The 18,493-nt window shown below is 33.2% G+C and overlaps 1 protein-coding gene across 1 annotated transcript; it reads left to right on the top strand.

The window, feature by feature from the left end:
* Positions 1-8,553: 8,553 nt before the first annotated feature.
* Positions 8,554-18,301, top strand: LOC108563024. The gene is made up of 6 exons (XM_017921568.1): positions 8,554-8,951; positions 15,451-15,594; positions 17,053-17,148; positions 17,207-17,469; positions 17,526-17,671; positions 17,726-18,301. Exons 1-6 carry the CDS (start codon positions 8,844-8,846, stop codon positions 18,115-18,117), a joined length of 1,149 nt encoding a protein of 382 aa, XP_017777057.1. The 5' UTR covers positions 8,554-8,843; the 3' UTR covers positions 18,118-18,301.
* The last annotated feature ends 192 nt before the right edge of the window (positions 18,302-18,493 follow it).

The following is an 18,493-nucleotide window of genomic DNA, read 5'->3' as shown; positions in this document are numbered from 1 at the left end:
TGGCATTTTAAAAAGAAACTGTCTGATGAATTAAAATGGATCATTAGAAAAACAAGAGATGATTTCTTTTCAGTCGCTTCGCACCTTGTGATTGCGCTGAAGCGAATTCGAATTAATTCCATGAAATGGAGGTGGTGCTAGCAAAATGGTATCGAGTAATAATAGTATGGTGTGTGTGTTTCAGTTAGATTAAGGCCGTAAAATCGAATGTGATGTGCACGCGGCGCACACATGGCCTTAGGCAATCCGTTACGTAACTGCCGCCGCCGCCTACAGCAACCCTTGGTTACATTGGAAGCGGCGGTGAGTGCGATTTTGCTGTGTTGTGCTGCGCTGTGCAAGGTGGAGGCCTCGTCATGCATAATCCGACGTAATCGGCCCATTCGGATCGCTTGCATTATACATTCCGGCTTCGCCTCCCTTAAATTATACCAATTCAGAAGCTCTATTACCGTCGACGTCATTATCGTTGTTATTAGAAAATATCTATTGCGCGAGGGGCGGCAGAACAGAAAAAAAAAAGAAGGTAGTAAAAGCAGTTGCCGCCTCCGATAAGGGCGGCACAGGCGTGGTTGGTGCCATTTGCGTTCTCCGCGCTGTAATTAGAGCAAGTTTCAAAGTTGATCAAAATTAACCTTTGAAGGCGAACGGGGTCTTAGTTTAATTGCTCCGCTTGTTTCGATCCACCCCCAAACATTACTTATTATGTACCTAAAACCCGAAACTTACTTTGAGGAACTTCAACCGCTCCGCACAAGTAAACTTAAATGATACAGTGGCAACATTCCGTTCTAATCGCATACACATCTTAGCTTCCTGCTAGTTTCATCAATACATCAATGTACGAAGCAGAACTTCCACTACACAAAATTTATACATATTTGACTCTAACTTCTCTATTGATTAAATTCTAAATATATTTTACCCATTTCTGTATGTTTTTTCTTCTTTTCACTTGGTAAATACGGGTAAAACTTTTTGTATAGAATTACATGTCCATAACATCAACGTGCTGCAAGTACTATATACTAACCATTGTTTTTTCAACATAAATGTACAAAGTACGTAACTGTAGATGTAGCATTAAATAATATTAATTATAACATAAATGAAATCATAATTCAGCATTATTCTTAAATACAAGCAATATAAAATATGAATGTTAAACAACACGTAACTTTACTCTTTCATTAATTTTTTTGAACATAAAGGTACCAAAGTACTATAATACTTCCTTCCAATTAACGTTGCCTATAATGAATATATGAATATATTATTAAAATTTAAATAAACACTTTCAATGTTTTTCAATTAATTAAAGATTTATACGTGTTTTTTTTAAAAGATTTATTATACGCACTGAACATCAAAAAATTACTAACTTTCAAATCAAATTTATCCTTGAGATATCCTTACGTTTGTATTTATGATTCTCGATTAATTATTTTAATAAATCACCATAAATAATAATTGATAATAAAAGAAGATTTCAATATTTTATTTTCTCCGTACCGAAGTCCACATAGTAAAATACATTCTTAAATGAATGTCAAATTTGAGTATAACAATTATATAAATATGTAATTCTAGTCCTAGTTAATATTTGTATATTATCTTAATTTCATTAAACTATTTACGAATAAGAAATATGAATCTAACTTACAACTGTATATACATTAAAACCTCGCTTAACGAGTTTAATCCGTTCCAAAATTTCCAGATTTTGACTCGTATTGTGAAACATATTAAAAAATTCACAAAATATGTGAACACAAGTTTTAAAAATGATGTAGCAGACGCGCAATTCGGGACTTCTTTTCTCATCGTCACTCGTTATGCGAAACGTCGCTCGTTAAGCGACTAATTTTTCTAACAATTAATTTGGTTCGTTATGCGAGGTTCCTCTGTAACTTGTTTTTTGTTTCGTAATTGAAAAAATGGATAATATAAAGATTCAGTAATGATTGAATCATTTTGAAAATAAACATTTCATTAATCAAACCAAGAATTCCACTTAAAGTTGAATCCGAGACAAATAAAAATAATCTCGCCGGGGGATTATACAAAGCCAGAACTATTTCCGTTTCTCTCCATGCTGCATCGTTCCGCTTTATTCATCGATCGTCCGCGTGTTTTATGTAGGATTTCCAAAAGCCATTAATTAAATTAAAAAAAAAACAAAACAGATTACACCGATCGAACGCAGACTTAATTACCGAATTTATGTGTTGTTTCTCATTCGTTCATTTTATTATTATTATTTTATATATACAATTGTGTATTATAAAGTATATGTATATTTATGCGGTTTTTAATCCGGGAAATCAATTAATTTTAGAGATCATTTTGGTAATTTCGTATTCAAATACCTATAGAAAGTTGTTTCCTTTTCCTGTATCTCTATGCAACGTACTAATCTCGTTTAATAATTCAATTCTCCATTGCATTAATTCACTAAATTATAAAGGGCTCAGACATGTACAGCTAATTGACGAGCCAAGCGCCTGTTTATATAATTAAGGACAAGTTATGGAACAGACTTGTTCTGTTCTCCATTAAATATCCATTTTTTTTACTAACATACATTTATTTTCGATACGCAACTAATCAATATTAATATGTCATTCATCGGATCAGAATTAAGTTGATAACATGAAAGACATTGTTTATAAATGTTTCACTTTTTGCATACATTATGAGCTTGATTCATTCATCTTATACAGAATAGAGTTTAGACAAATTAAATAATTATTAATCATTATTTGATTGCTTGAGAGAAATTAATTTTACTAAAGGTTAATATACAAATATTATATGCAAAACGTGATTAATTAATATTCATTCTTATACAAATTAATTCTGTGAATAATAAAATCAAGTGAAATATGAACACACAATTTAGACTATACCAGAATTGGTAGGTGCAATTGATAATTTCAAGCAACTGAAGTTTTTTTTTGTTAATACAAAACTGTACTATTGCAAATCGTACTGTTGTTCTTCTATTGGACAAAAGCGATTTACAAATATATCTATAATATCAATTGCAAAATATGTTACAATTGTGTTTGCAAATGAAAAAGCTGTTTTGATTATATTCCTTTCTTTTAAAGTCACATTTTCCAAGTTATACATTTGCCTCGGTAGTTTCATACTCCCCTTATTGCACTAACAACCATATTTCGTTTTGATATATAATCACTGATTGCTTTATTGAAAATGTATTTATTATAATACATTTTAGTTACGATTATTGAAATTGCTGAAGTATTTTAATGAGATTTAAATAGAAGAGAATTGCAGCAATTTTATTGCGGAAAAAGTCGACCATTTGGCAATGCGACATATGTACATGCAGATTTTTTCATTGCATTTTTTTATTCTTCCTCTGTAGCTTGTGTGTGTGCGCCTGTTATCACAAATGGATTTCGCTTTGCGCTCCAACGACGAGCACACGATATTCGGTACGGATGGGAGCGTGTGTGTGTGTATCTCGTTTTGAGATACGGGCGTGATGATAAGGGAACGAAGCCAGAGCCAGATGAGGAAAGAGGTGTCCCTTTTGAGACAGGATTTTCGTCCTTACGGCTGAGCGGTTTAGGGTGAGGAGTCCTTGGTGATGGTCGGCTCCGTCGGGACGTAAAAAGGAATTGCGAGTTTTATGGCTGCATGATATTCGATATTACGTCCTTACGTGCATGCACGTACAACGAACGTCTCTCTTCTTTCAGCCAACCCACACACTCATACAGACACATCCGCCGCTGCTGCGATGCGGAGGACGAGCAGGAAAAGGGTCTCTTTATTATATCGGGAATTGTTATCATTATTCCTCTGCATATTTCGGACAACAGCATCCCAGATATGTGTATTATTGTTTCCTCATCCACCCTCCTGCATTAAGTATCCAAGAATGAACACCGTTATGTACCCGGCTGCATGCGTGATGTTATGGTTGAGCCCCACCCGTCCCAAATGATATAGAAATAATATTATTTTAATGAAGCCCTTTTGTTGCGTTCCCTCCTCACTTCCATTTTTTTTTTCATTCATCTCTCTTTTTATATATATATAAATTTTTCATTATTATTATTATCAACTCTCCGTTCGGAATTTTTATCGAACCCATGCAGTTTCCAGCATATGGCCGTTGCGAGAGAGCAAAAGAGACCGGAATGTTATTCTTTCATTACATGCGGTTTTTCCTCGACGACCGCAATTCCGTCTCCTCTATCATATTCTCTCATTTTTTTTTCATTGTATTCCGTTGTATATGTGTTATTACCATTACATAAAACCAATATTGTGTGTGTTGTGCTTTCGAAACCTGAATCGATACAAATAATAACGTCGACCACAACGTGTAGCTTTTGAAACTGTTTCCCGAAAAACCATATACACAACGAGGAATTGGAATAACGTCAACTGCATTTCTTCGCGGAACATCTTTCAAGATTACTTTCTGTGTAGTAGAACGCTAGATCTCTCAATTCTATGTACCATATATACAATAACGCGAAACAAATTATTTCATCCAAACAAGTGATTCCAGTATGTATTACATACATCTACAGTTAATCTTTTATTTACGCAGTTCCTGATAAAGTATACATCCATTACCAACTATGTTACCAAGTTATAAGTGCAGATTGTATATAATGCCAAATTTTACACAATTTGCAGTCAATTAAGCATGCAAATTAGAACATATAATATCGATGCAGTATTTTCATAAAACGTAATTATATTTTTAGGTATATCTCGAAAACTTTGTATAATACTTTATATATCTAATTTGAAAATGTTATATTAATATGTATTAAAAGTATGGTTAAACAAATAAAATATGTACATTTTTCAAAAATTTTGACTTATGTGATTTATATACCAATTTTTTTCGTTTATAATAATAATTTTCGAAGTTAGGCGAAAAGACTGCTATAAATAGCAATAATGTTTACTGTTATGAAAAGAAACATAATCTATTTATAAAAAGGTAGGACATAAAAAATGCGCGAGTTTACGAAAAGTTCACAAAACAAATATATATTGAAGGTACACATTCGCTAAGTGATGATGGACCTTCATAATCCAACAAAATTCTTGAAAATATGTTAACCGATTTAATCTTTATATCCCAAAAGTAACGTCAATCGATCGTATTCATTATCCAAACATGAGTTTGTCCTAACATACAAATCTTTTGCGATTTTTTTTGAAATCCGAACTGTTTGATCACCCACTGTATGATTTTTTTTTGTTACAAATTACACATTTATTTCAAATTTACTTTAATTTATTATTTCATAGAAATAATTGTATCTCTTAAATCATAATAAAACATCGGACTTCCTATTCAGTACAGAATGTTTCATATTTAGAAAAAATATACTGTATAATACATTAAAAATGCTCTTAATTTGATTATTTATGACCAGTCACAATTAGTAATTCTATTGAGATATTGTAAATAAATTATGATTATTAATTGGTTTCGATTTTGAGAGGCGAGGCTGAAGTATATATAAGTATTTTAACAATTTCTTAACTTAATTGGTTTCTTTACAATTTAAAAAGTTTTTGAACGTGCTATCATCATTTTGAGGCACGTTTGATCGGGTCTTGAATAGGCGAAAGGGTTTTTATGTTGTGTAGGGAAGGAAATTAAGAAAGGAAGAAGAAAGAAGGGACCGGTTATGGAGTGGGAAAGAGAGAGTGAATGGGAGTAATCGCGTTAGGCGTAAGGATGAGCGAGCCCTTTTTTAGCCTCGTACCCATTTTACTTTTTATCATCATCATCATCATCGTCGTCGTCTTCGTCTCCGTAGTACTCGACTCGTCTCTTCTTATCCTTTATCTTCGGATCAGGTCGTTAGCGCTGACGCGGCTCAGGTCCGTTTAAAAGTTCCCAAAAGCCTTCGGTTTTTCGCTGGACAAGGGAAGGAGGAGGAAAAATCAATTACCCTGAGCATCGAGCAACGACCACCTACGGATGGACGTGCATCATGCATCATCATCATAGCAATTAAACAACAACACAGCTACTAAAAGGAGCGCATTTCAATGACGAGCAGATGGATGAGGAGGCGAACAACAATTTGTTCATTAAGTCCTTTATGAAGCGAGCGCATTGCGCGATCAGGAAAAGGCGCGCACTTTTTTTCCCTCTCGCTGCCTTCTTCTCCTCCACCCCGATTCATACTAATTACGAATCGTTTTCTCCGTCCTTAATTAAAAATCGATTCGTATGCAGCACAAAGAAGCTGATGCCCCCCAACAGACGAAGCACACGAAGTGATGTCCGCCCTTGGCAACTGCCTGGGTCATTTAAGAGGCAGGACGACCGCACAGGAAATAATCGTAATTTTATGCTATCAACTTAGATCTTGGACATCTCCCGAATGCCGCTCATCGTCTCTCCACTCTTACTCTCCGACTTACTTTTAATTATAAGCCCATTTAAATTGCGGGATTAAACGCACTGACAAAGTTCCGAAATTTCGCTCACGGAGCTGGGCAAATGGTTTTTTTGAACTCTTCCTCTCATTTCATCCTTTTTTTTCATTTCTTTTGCTTTTGGTTTCGCATGGATATTAATTACAGCCGCTGCAGGCATGTATGCGTGTATTGTAATTTATCAATTTGAATAAATGCGCAGTTATTAAACGCACGAGTGATAATAATCATATATCATTTGACTTTCGTACGCGTTCCGGACCGTATTATTTATTACCATCAATTATGGAAATGCAAATTGTTCCTTGTACATGAGTACATGCTCTGACATCTATTCCGAAACTCGGAACTAACGAAAGATCATCCCATGTATACAAACGCCATCTCACATAAAACTCATGTAACTCAATGGATTGCAATTACAGGAATTTGTGTACTTAGTAAGGTGAATCCACACTATAAGTTATATAATAAACAAAAATATAAATACAACGCCGCAGCAAGTGGGTGCAAAGGGGACGACTGCCCCAGGAGTATTAATCAAGGTGCGCCAATGGTACAAATCATAGATAATGCTATTGTTTCCTTGAAAAAAGGGGAGCGTTAATTAAATATTTTCTTTCTTGGATTCTTGGAAACGGGGGCGCAAATTACATATTTGGCAAGGGTTCCTTGCTACCATTTGTTGTCTGATGCAACATACTCTATACACCGAGAGCGCACTGTTAGTTGCAATTACATCAATATTTATAAATTAGTAAATTTCGTTACAAATATGGACATATTTAGATATTTTACTATGAACGACATACTTCTCTTTGGACTTGGATTCCTCTGGCCTTGTATTTGCTTATTATATCCAAAATTTTATAGTTGTCTATAGCAGGGATGACCAGACTTTTTGCAGCAAGAGATAAAAATTGCATTTGACATGGAATCATTTTTTTTATAAAACTTTCGACGTTTTATATTACTAAATATGTATGTTTTTCCTCATTTTCTCAAGAAGAAGTTCCGTACAAATTTCAGGATTTACGAAGTGTTCCGTTTCTAGTTTGGGAAACCCTGGTTTAAGTAATCATTTCCGTCAATATTTCGCAATGTTTGAATTAAATCTTGACTAATCGAAGACTTAAACCACCAGCGCTGCAGCAATGGACCATCGTCCATCATGAATGGACAGTCACATGAATGAAAAAACGCATATACTATTTAAATTTTAGATTAATGGTACTATTTCCAAATTTAATGTTAAAACAGAAAGTAAATAACATTTAATAATATGAGAACGAAATACTTGAAATCTGTAGTAATTAATTTTCTTGATAACAAAACAAAACCAAAAATATTTCTTTAAAATATATGCTTTGATACATATATACTGTATCTCATGATACTCGGTGGCAATCTCAAGCACGACAACCAAAATACAGTCAATCAAATTCCCGACGTTCGAAATACCGACGTTTGAAATGACGACTGTATCGAAATCCCGACAACCATAATCCCAACTGTATCAAAATCTCGACTATATCGAAAATGTCTACAATAACATATTTAAATTATTCCGGAGCGTTAAATTGTTATTAATAATAAATAATAAGAATTAATAATCTAATTGTATTTGCGATTATTTCATAATTTATTTATTAATAATAAAAGTGTAGCACAAGGTGACTACGAAATAATTTTAAAATGTTATTCTAAAATTATGTTTGTCGAGATTCTGATACAGTCGGGATTATGGTTGTCAAGATTTTGATATAGTCGGTATTTCGAACGTCAGGATTTGAATAGACGGGTCTTTCGGGCTTGCGATATAGACCCCATGAAGCAAAATTAGATTAAGATTTAAAAATGCTTTATTATATTGCTACAGTAACAGTGGTGATTGTTATAAGCTTGGGCTCATTTAGCCAGAACCCCTATGATACTATATGCGGTAATATATATATTTATTATATATGAATACTTGGTTGCCTAGGTTGCAAATGATCAGAAGAGATAATAGGACTATGTGAATAACAAAACGCATGTACAGGTGCGAATCAAGAGGTGGTAGAGACACAAGGAGAGAAAGTGTATTGGACAACAAACAACGAGCGGCGCACGTGAATGAAATATTTGAATAGTCCGCGACGCGAAGCCAACGCGGAATTGAGTCATACCTATTGAAAGAGCTCCAATAGTTCGATTAAACACAAATTACAAAAGATTATAAGAAACATACAAAAAAAAAGTGTATAAGGATAATGTGATGCGCTTTTAATTTAGTTCGACTTGTGCAGAAAGTGTTGGTTTAAATGTTTTAAGTAAAAGGAAACAATGTTGCAAAGTGCTGCGATGATTTTTTGAATTGCTAATGTTTCTGGTGTCTTCTTAAGGATATGATAAAATGTTGGAGGACACGAGAGTGCTTGAAAATGGTTTTGATTGAGAATTGCTTTTGCTGCAGCCTGGCTATAGCTGCAGGATTTTTGGCGGTTTACCTTCTAGTAAGTTTTAAATTATTTCAATACAAAGTTCAGTAATACAAGTACAAAACATAATATTCTTAAATATTTTCATTTTCCTGACTGACGTATTTTATATAACATTATATTGAAAGTATGACTAAAATCTTAATTAGAATATTTACGCTGATTATAATTATATATTAAACAATTATTCAAAGAGAAATCAATTTAAATATTTACTATAATTCATTTACATTCATTACTTACTACATACTAAGAAGTATTTATTAAAATCATTCAAATATTACTATTCTTTAAGTAATTTTCTCTTAATTACTTAAATTATTTGATATTATTAAATTATTTTTACAAAATATCGTTATTAGTTTTCGAAATAAAACATAATTATAGCGTATAGACGTTTAAAGAAATCTGGATAGACGTAGCGTGTATTAAATTGAAACAAATCGCTGCAACTTTCATTGAATCAAATTATCGTTCTGTTTGCGCAGACATTAGACCTGCGGGTTTACGATTCCCGCACAAATCGATACATTTATATAGTGAACATAGAATATATATTTGTATGAATCGAGGTAGTTTGTATTTAATAAATACGGAGACAGAAAGAGAGAGATGTATATAAAGTTTATTGTGCGATTAGGTAAATGTAGGTCGCGCGCTCTGTAACGTTAAAAGCATATATACAAGAGACCAGCAAGTAAATGTTGTTACACAAATAAGTACTTTGGTATGTAACAGCCTCATTAAGAATTCCGTGAACGGAGTGTTTCGACTTCCGTTGAAATCCGTGGCGGGGAATGAGCAAAAGACATGTCTTCGTCGCCTCAAAATTGTGCTTTATCGAACACGCTCTTGATTATAACTGTAAGCCAGTAGCTACTGTTAATACGTTCATGCTTTATAGCCATGGATCAGTTAAGTAACAGCTACTTGTTGCAATAACACTTTGAACACTTATAAAATAATCCATATACGAAGTTTATGCACACTTTATTATTAAACTCACATAATCCAATTTATTTATTATTCACTACTATTTATTGGGAAATGTTTAATACCAATTAATTGTAAATATTATATTTGTTTTTAAGTGCTTCTGTCAATGTTATGACTATTTACCTTCTGTTCTTTGAAAGTTGTAACTTTTAGCTTCATTTAGAAGCCAATTTCAAATTGTAATTTTGTTAGGTGTTGTTAATTTTAACAAGAGTTATCCTGCTATCAATTTGGTAGGATTATAAAGGTATTGTGTATATTTTGAGAATATATTTACTGTCCAGACTTACCAGGATTGGCAAATCCACGAAAACAATTCAAATCCTCACACATTTTTTGTTAAGTGGTGGAAAATTGTTGGAAGTTGAGAAGTGATGTAGATCTGACCTTATACCATTAGATTACTATTTATTTCGAAGTTTGCTAAACTCTTTGACTTAGTTTAGTTTTTTCCTGTATTAGCAGTTTTATGAGCGCCGAATCATGAAGTTGCCGGAAATATGGAAAATATATAAGTGATTAAAGTTCATTCTTTCTATATAAAAAAAAAGTTATAATTCTCATTCTAAGCTCTTCATTAGTTCTTACCCATGTATTTGAATAATAAGTAAATAATATAATTGCAATGTACGTGCATTGTTTTATAGAAACATCTGTTCTGATTACTAGAAAAGCCGAACATTAGGGAACAATATTTTGATGCGTACGTATTTTAGTATAAATTAAATATGAAACTTTAATCAGGTTAATATCTGAAATTATATGTTTTCAAGAACTCGTATAAAGATAGGAGTAACATTAATTAATCTGTTAAAAATACTCTTACATCTTATTATCTAAGTTTGATATAAAAACGCATATAAGTAACAATATTACTTATTCAAGCGCAATTTACCATACAACCTTTAGAAATAGTTTTTTTTTAAGAAATATTACACGGTATGACACCATTTATTATATTGTTATTGCTCTGGTTGTTGATCTAATTAGTACAGTCTACAATTATGATAAATTACATAGCCTTTGGCAAAATGATTAAAAATAAATAAAGGGAAAATGTCCTTGAGTTTCTTGTAAATAATATGAAAAATAATCATCGATAAGTGATAATTAAGCAGCAATATTTGATAAAACTCACATTAGACTATTTTTTTTTATCATCGAACAATAATTGGTTAATAAACTGTTAGTCATTAATACACGGCATTAAAAAATAATAAGCGAAACACACCTTTGCATATTGAAAATATGTATTGCGCACTTGCTACGTAAATAAAATCCTTGAAATTCGTTTTACCTAAAAGTGAAGCTGAGTGCAGTTCCGATGTTTCGCGCGCGCGGAAACTACGATTCGATTCGATGGAGTAAGGAATGAATGATTTTCTTAAGATGTGATGACAATGCGCAAGGACAATTACCAAATTTCGCTTTGTCCATTGTCTTCACACGAAGTTTTCACACGATTAACTGCGGATGGTAATCGCGCAATTCAGATGACTTAAGAGTAAAAAAAAATGGAAATGGAAAACGCTGATTTGCATAAGAGAACTGGAAAATCTATATTATTTCAGTAGGCTTGGAACTTTCTCAGAAGAAAACTTTCTCTCTCTTAAAGGATTTAATAAGATCGTTACGAATGCTGTCGGTTTTTGGTGACCAAAGGATTCCTTCGAACAATGATCACACACTCTGCACACCATAGTTGCGAATATTGTAATTTCCCGCATTCCATAACTGTGCGCGAATGCTTGCATGCTCTTCCGGCACGTCTTTCGAAATTTCGCGATGGTCTACCGTATTTGGAGCCTCCTCCCTCAATCCTTTGACGCATACAAACTGATGTAAATAAAAATAAAGAGAAAGAGAATACAAAAAAAACAGTTACACCTCTGTTGCAAAATGGAGTTTTGCAAAAACCGCCAACTACAACACATCCATCTCGTGAGCCTACGTGCTAATGCAATTTGAACGGAAACCTTGTTCCAACAACAAGAAGGAATAAATCGCATGAGAAATTCAATAAGTACAATATTTATACGATTTGCATGCAAATCTAGCGCGGTGAAAATGAGAAATTCGCTACCTTTATCTCGTGCACACATACAGTTTTATGAACTGAATGCATACTTAATAAAATCCCGCGCAATTGTTGTTAATTAGAATATTATAATAATTAAAATTTCGATTTTTTATCTAAAAGTCCAAAATCACGTTGGAAACTAACTACTTGCTAATAAAGTAACTTTGGTACAAGTGTGATTTTTCCAATCGAAATTGCATAGCGTGGTGCATATTGTAAATAAATACATTGTTATTATTTGTAATTACTAACTATTTATTCTGGCAATTACCGAGGATCTCTCTATTGAGTCATCTTCATTTACATTGTACATTAAAAAGCAATGTAGCAATAAGAATCTTAAAATATACGAATTACAAGACTAAAGTCGCAAAGATCCATTTTGTAAAAAAACTGTTCTTAGTATAGTTGCAATTCAAACTATATACGATTATACTATGAAATAATGAGTATCAACGACATTTTCTTAATGATTGTAAATATAGATACATAGAACAAAAATAAGAAGGATTAGGTCGAAAAATCCAATACAGATGTTTGGAAATCGAGCGAAGCGGAAACGGAAATAATTTCTCAGAATGCGAAGACTAAATTGCCCGAAAACCGGATCCATAAAGTGCTTTTAACATTTAATTAAATAATTAAGTTTGCAAACGGAATTCTTCTACCGACGCGGAGATTGGTAAATATTTCTACAAGCGTTTAGCAAGTGAAAATGTCTTTGAAATTAACAGCATTCTAACACATTTCGCGCACATTTCCCATGTAATAATAATAATAATTTGAAAACAAATAGACTTTCTGCAAACGCGTTTTTCCTTGAGCCTAAATCACCATGTATAGTTTCATAATTCCAGTTCAAATAGACTTGAGTGTGCGAGAAAGATCGCACGAAGCCGCCGGATTGCGTAAGCAATCTTTTAGCCAAGGCGACTTTCTTTATTTCGTTCCTTCTGGCTACGAAAAGGAAGCAAATAAAAAAAAATGCGGCGAACATATACGGACATTTACATGAGCAGCGGCAAGAAAGAAGAAAAAAAAAAACGAGTCCGGACAATATGAATGCAAACTGAACGATAGCTGTTAATCCGGGCAATGCTTTCACTCTCGTCGCATTTGCATCACCATTTCGTTCCCCAAAAAATTACCATTTCTTCAATGTACACACAATAGTAAAACTCTCTCCATGAGATCAACGTTTTCTTTTAAAAAATATATGCTTCACTATTAGTAAACAACACCTAATATATATCTAAAGACAGATATTTTTGTAGTAAATTTTTCTTATTTTAATTAAATTCTTAATGCTTTTATGTTATCTAATATTGAAATAATTGATGTGATATAGAGTCTAAATTTTGATTTCATTCAACTATAAAAATAAATCTTTTGAGTCAACTTGAGAAAAAACATTAATTTTGTTTTCTAAAGTATTTGAATAAACACCAAAGATGTGGTAGTAATAAGATATTAAAGAAGACAATGAATGTATAAGTAAACTGCTCTTGCTGTTTGTCGTTACGTGAATTTCGCAAATTTCACAGCAATATTTAAAATGTGGCTGAGCGTAAAATTAATAATTAAAACCCGTATGTCTAATCTGGAACGAATTGTGAATATGATTTGTGTCCAGAGAGGGAAAACGAAGGATAGAAATTATTTACAGAAAAAAAAAAGAAGTAACTTTACTCCGGCTGCAGACGGAACCAAACATCATCGTAGTCGGTAAATACAAGAACCGCATTTGCATACAATCATAATTAGAAACTGTGTTCCATATGTAGAAAGTAAACTGGAATTTGCATCTAATTCAATTAAAACACAATGTTATCCGTCAGTTCTGTGATAAATGTGAAAAAAAAAGGAAAAGAAAATGCATTTTTCTTATTACTAATTTTCTGTAAGAAAAAAATACATATTATGGAATTTAAACAACAAATTTATTCATATTTTTCTTTGGAAGCGTTGAAGTATACAATTAAACTCGTGATTCAACCAACTAAGTATTTCGCAATTATTCACCGGCTTTTGTAATATAGCTGTTGCATCATTATCTAAAAATATTTTAATAATTCAATATTGATTTGGAATACAGTGGAAACTCGCTTAACGAACATAATTCGTTCCAAAATTTCTGGACTTTTATTTGTTTAGTGAAACAATTTCCCCCATATAAACTAATGTAATATACGATAATGCGTTACATTTTGCGAGTCATTTTTTCTTACAATTTATTTTGCTCGTTTAGCGAGGTTCCACTGTATTTGCAAGTCTGGTTGGAAATCCGAAGTGAAGATTTGTTGAAAGAAAAGGTAGAAACTTAAATTTAATTATATACAATTAGACTACTCATTTATATCTATATATGTTTGAAATTTAAGTAACTTAAGAGTTTTCTCTAATGCTAATTAATGTGCAAAAAGTTAAAGTCAAACGGTTTGCAAAAAATAGTATTAGAATGATTATATTAGTGGATTACTATTAACAACTTATTTCAAACAAATTTAAAAGGTTAATTTAAACTATACGCCCAACTAAAACCAGTCCATTATGTATTTAAAGAAAACTAAAAAAAAAGTAAATTAACTCACAACCTTCAGTCGATTTTTTGGGACTTAAATTATTCCCAAATATTATTTATAAATCGATTTACTTTATATCACATTTATAGATATGAAATGTATATTCTATATAGATATTAACAAGTTTTGCAAAATCTTATTGATAAAAGCCCTATATTTGTAATGTTAAGTATTTATCTTCTGTAATGTTTTTCATTTATTTTTGATAATTTAAATTTAAAATTTGTTGGTAATTGTGAGTATAATTATTCAAAATATAAAGAATTTTAAAGAAATCAGGTTATTACCTTTTAAGAGGCATTTACTTGGTTTCGGTCATATTTTTACATTTAATGTGAACTATTGTTAGAAGGGTTTAAATATATTATTACAATTTTGATACGTTTTAGTTAGTTGAGTATCAACGTTAAATAAAAATTGTGTATCATCATAGAACTATTGAACTAGTATTTAATACTAGTGGATGGTTCTCAGTATATGGATCAGCTTTCAGAAGCAATCCATTTGATGAGCAAATATTGGAAAAATTCTCGACGTTTTCCACGTACAAGGAATGATCAGAAGGCCGCAAACAATTCGCGATCCGCTTTATGGAAATGCGATCAGTCATTACGAAGGTATTTGGCGCATCGATTTGCGGCACTCAAAGTCACCTTTGTTCTTCGTGCCAAAGCCGCGCGCCATCCTCTTCCTTATGACAAAGCCATATTCAATTATGAGAACAACAATAAGATGTATCATCGCGTCATCTATATACGCATCCATAAATATTAATCCTCATTCAAATTGAGGATCAATATTGCTTTACTATTGATCCTCAAATTGTATTATTTTAAGCCTGTTGTAATTGTTCCAGATCACGTACCTCATCGCCTTCGCCTTCGAGCTGCTCTGGATCCTGGAGGCGTCCGTCCTTCTACCCACACCGGCAATCCTCCTCTGCGCAGGTTACTTCGCCTTGGCCCTATTCGCTGCCCTCCTCATCCACGGCTTAGCCACGGTAAGAAAAATAAAGACGCAGTTGAAAAGAAGAAAGTCAGATTTCAATGAAGAACAAAACAACTAATTGCATTTATTCCCCAACTGCCGTTTTAATTTACCATCAAGTATTTCTCAAGATAAAATAGCTCACGCTCTATCGAATCGCGAAATACTAATAAAGAAAAATGATAATAACAGGATAATAATAAAATTTCTAATTCAAATGCAAAAGTTACATTCAACATCACGGTTAATCCGCAATTATAACTGTTTACATTATCAATGTTTCTTCCATAAATGTTTTTAACTATCCCAGAAGAAAGTCCATTTCCATCGAGCTTTCTTTTCTTAATCGCAGCAAAAATTACTCTAAGCAATAAATAATGGGATCAACAACAAACAGCAAGTTTCGATTATGTAAACTAGTTGCAAAAAAAAAATGTATAATCAATAGTTTCAAAGGGTTTTCTTTTTAACGTTTAATTATAATGTTTTTCGACCTTGCTCTGAAATGTACGAATTTCTTTTTTATTTTCGTAATTCTGTAGCCATTTAATTGGATTCTCGTCGTCGATTAATATGGTTTTACCTCCGGATCGGCATCATCGACGGCCTTGCGATCAAGTATTTAATTGTATTAGTGCATTCTGTGTGAAATCGAAAAGGCTACCGTTTTAATGTTGCACGCTGTTATTAAATTTAGAGCATGTTTCTTATAGCTGCTACTATATTTTACTCATTAAATATTGTTTTTAAATTATCATGTAATTAAAAAATAGCATAGTAAACAATTATGAAATGCACGTCACCTTTAACTTTGTTTAATAACAATTAATTTGTAGATGATAAAAGTATCGAGTTATATTGTTTTATGTAGTTTTAAAATTAATTAAATCTATATGGTAAGTCTACAGCAGGGGTTCCCAACCTTATGACCGCGGACACGCCCGTTTTAATTCCCGACTACAGGAACAAAGAGTGTAAAGAGGTTGGCAATTACCAGTAAAACTTCGGTGGTAAACGCAAGCCCGTCAATCGATATCTCGACGTTCGAATTCCCGGCTGCCTCAAAATCCCGACTATGTCAAAATCCCGACTATATCGAAATCCCGACAGTGTCTTTTATTATTATAAATTTCTACAATAACATTTTTATGGTAGTCAGGATTTCGATATAGTCGGGATTTTGATTGTCGGGATTTTGACATACTCAATATTTCAAGCGTCAGGACTTTAATACAGTCAGGATTTCAATAGACGGTCTTTCGGCTGCCGGTCTTGCGATATAATTTAATATGTAAAATTTAATATGTAATAAAACGAGTTTGAGTATAATTTCTACCCTCTAAATGTATTATTTTACTTACCCCAGGTATCTAAACTCTAGTATAACTATTAATCAATTTATTCAAGTAAATTTATTTTTATTACTAATTGTAATTAACGACTAATTGATGTATTTTTTTAATATTTGCAGAAAAATACGTTATGTCTGATATCATGGATGTTCGCGGTCACGGTCCTCACGTTCCCAGAGGCGGGAATGGTAATTTATATGAGTATCCAGTATTGGGTAAGAAGAATGAGAGGTAATATTTGCAAGTATTTTATACAAGTTGGATTTGTTGCAGCGGATAGAATCATTGTACGGTGTAACAGAATTGGCTTGCTGGTTCGCAAGGATTCTGGCTAATGTCATCGAAATTATCATCGTGCAATCTCTGTACGCAGCATGGAAGGAAGAGGAGCTGGTGGCAAAACGATTGAGGGACCTGAGTCTTCAAGCAGTCACGATTCCCAGGGATACTAGTCTTAACCAATTGAATAGTCAGTATTATCAGAACAACGGCTATCAAAGTTCCGTCGAGCAGCTCAACGTCATAGGACTCAAACGGTTAGTAAATAGATGAGGAATAGGAACACCGATATTTCATTTTAAAACTGTTACAGAGCTTCGTCGACTCCGCAGATCTGGGGCGGAAACGTACCAAACAATTACCCTTTCGACAGTTACCAGTTCTGCACGACGCAGAGCGAATTCAATGCGAGCGTCTTCATGCCGAAGTTTATCAATGACGCCAACGCTACGGATCAAGGTAGTTATTATAGATTTATATCAGAGATAGTATTAAACTTTTGGTTGCTTTCAGCTAAGAAAGCTCAATCCTTGATGGATCTCCGTGGATTGGACGAGAAGACGCTGACTAGTCAATACCAGCCGTGGATTTCGCAGAGCCATGCGCCCTCGGTAATGCCGCCTCAGTACACCCTGAGTTTAGGAAGGAAGGCGGCCACGAAACTGCCCAAGTTCGCTTCGTTGGAAGACCTCAACGAAGTCAAGGAAGATGGTCACATGATTAGAAACAGGACGGGCTTCTACGCGCAACCCATAGAAAGTTTTGGAGTTCCCATCTACTATGGACCACTTGATGGGCCAGACTTCTTAATCTACAAGAAACAGATCGACAAGCTAAGCAGCAAAAACTCGCTGAGCAACACTTCCGCGGATGACGTGCAGAAATACAGGGATGTGGCGCTATGAGCTGGAGCGACCTCCAGCTCTATATTTAATTATCAAATTACGTGCCTTATCAACTAACAAGAACTGCAGCAAATCCGTTGAGAACCATAACAAAGATATGTGATTAATTTCAGAATAATTATTTTGTACATACTAGGTTCACTATATGTGAAAATAAATGTTTTAATTTTTGATCTTTCCTTTCTTAAAACCAATCCCTTTTCATTCATTTGCAATACAACAGAAAAATGTAACGTTCATTTATTTGACAATTAATATATTATTGTTTATCAAAATTTCATTTGATATCTGCTTCAAATACTTCATCTTCAATATTTATGTTTTTCTTCAAAATCAACAATATCCTTTAATCACGTTTTCTAGAACCTCAAAAATT

The sequence above is a fragment of the Nicrophorus vespilloides genome, unplaced genomic scaffold (genome assembly GCF_001412225.1).
Source record: "Nicrophorus vespilloides isolate i.1.1-1 unplaced genomic scaffold, Nicve_v1.0, whole genome shotgun sequence".
NCBI classification, from domain to species: Eukaryota; Metazoa; Arthropoda; class Insecta; order Coleoptera; family Silphidae; genus Nicrophorus; species Nicrophorus vespilloides.
Note: the sequence above shows the minus strand (reverse complement) of the source record. Positions and strands in the feature narration are given on the sequence as shown.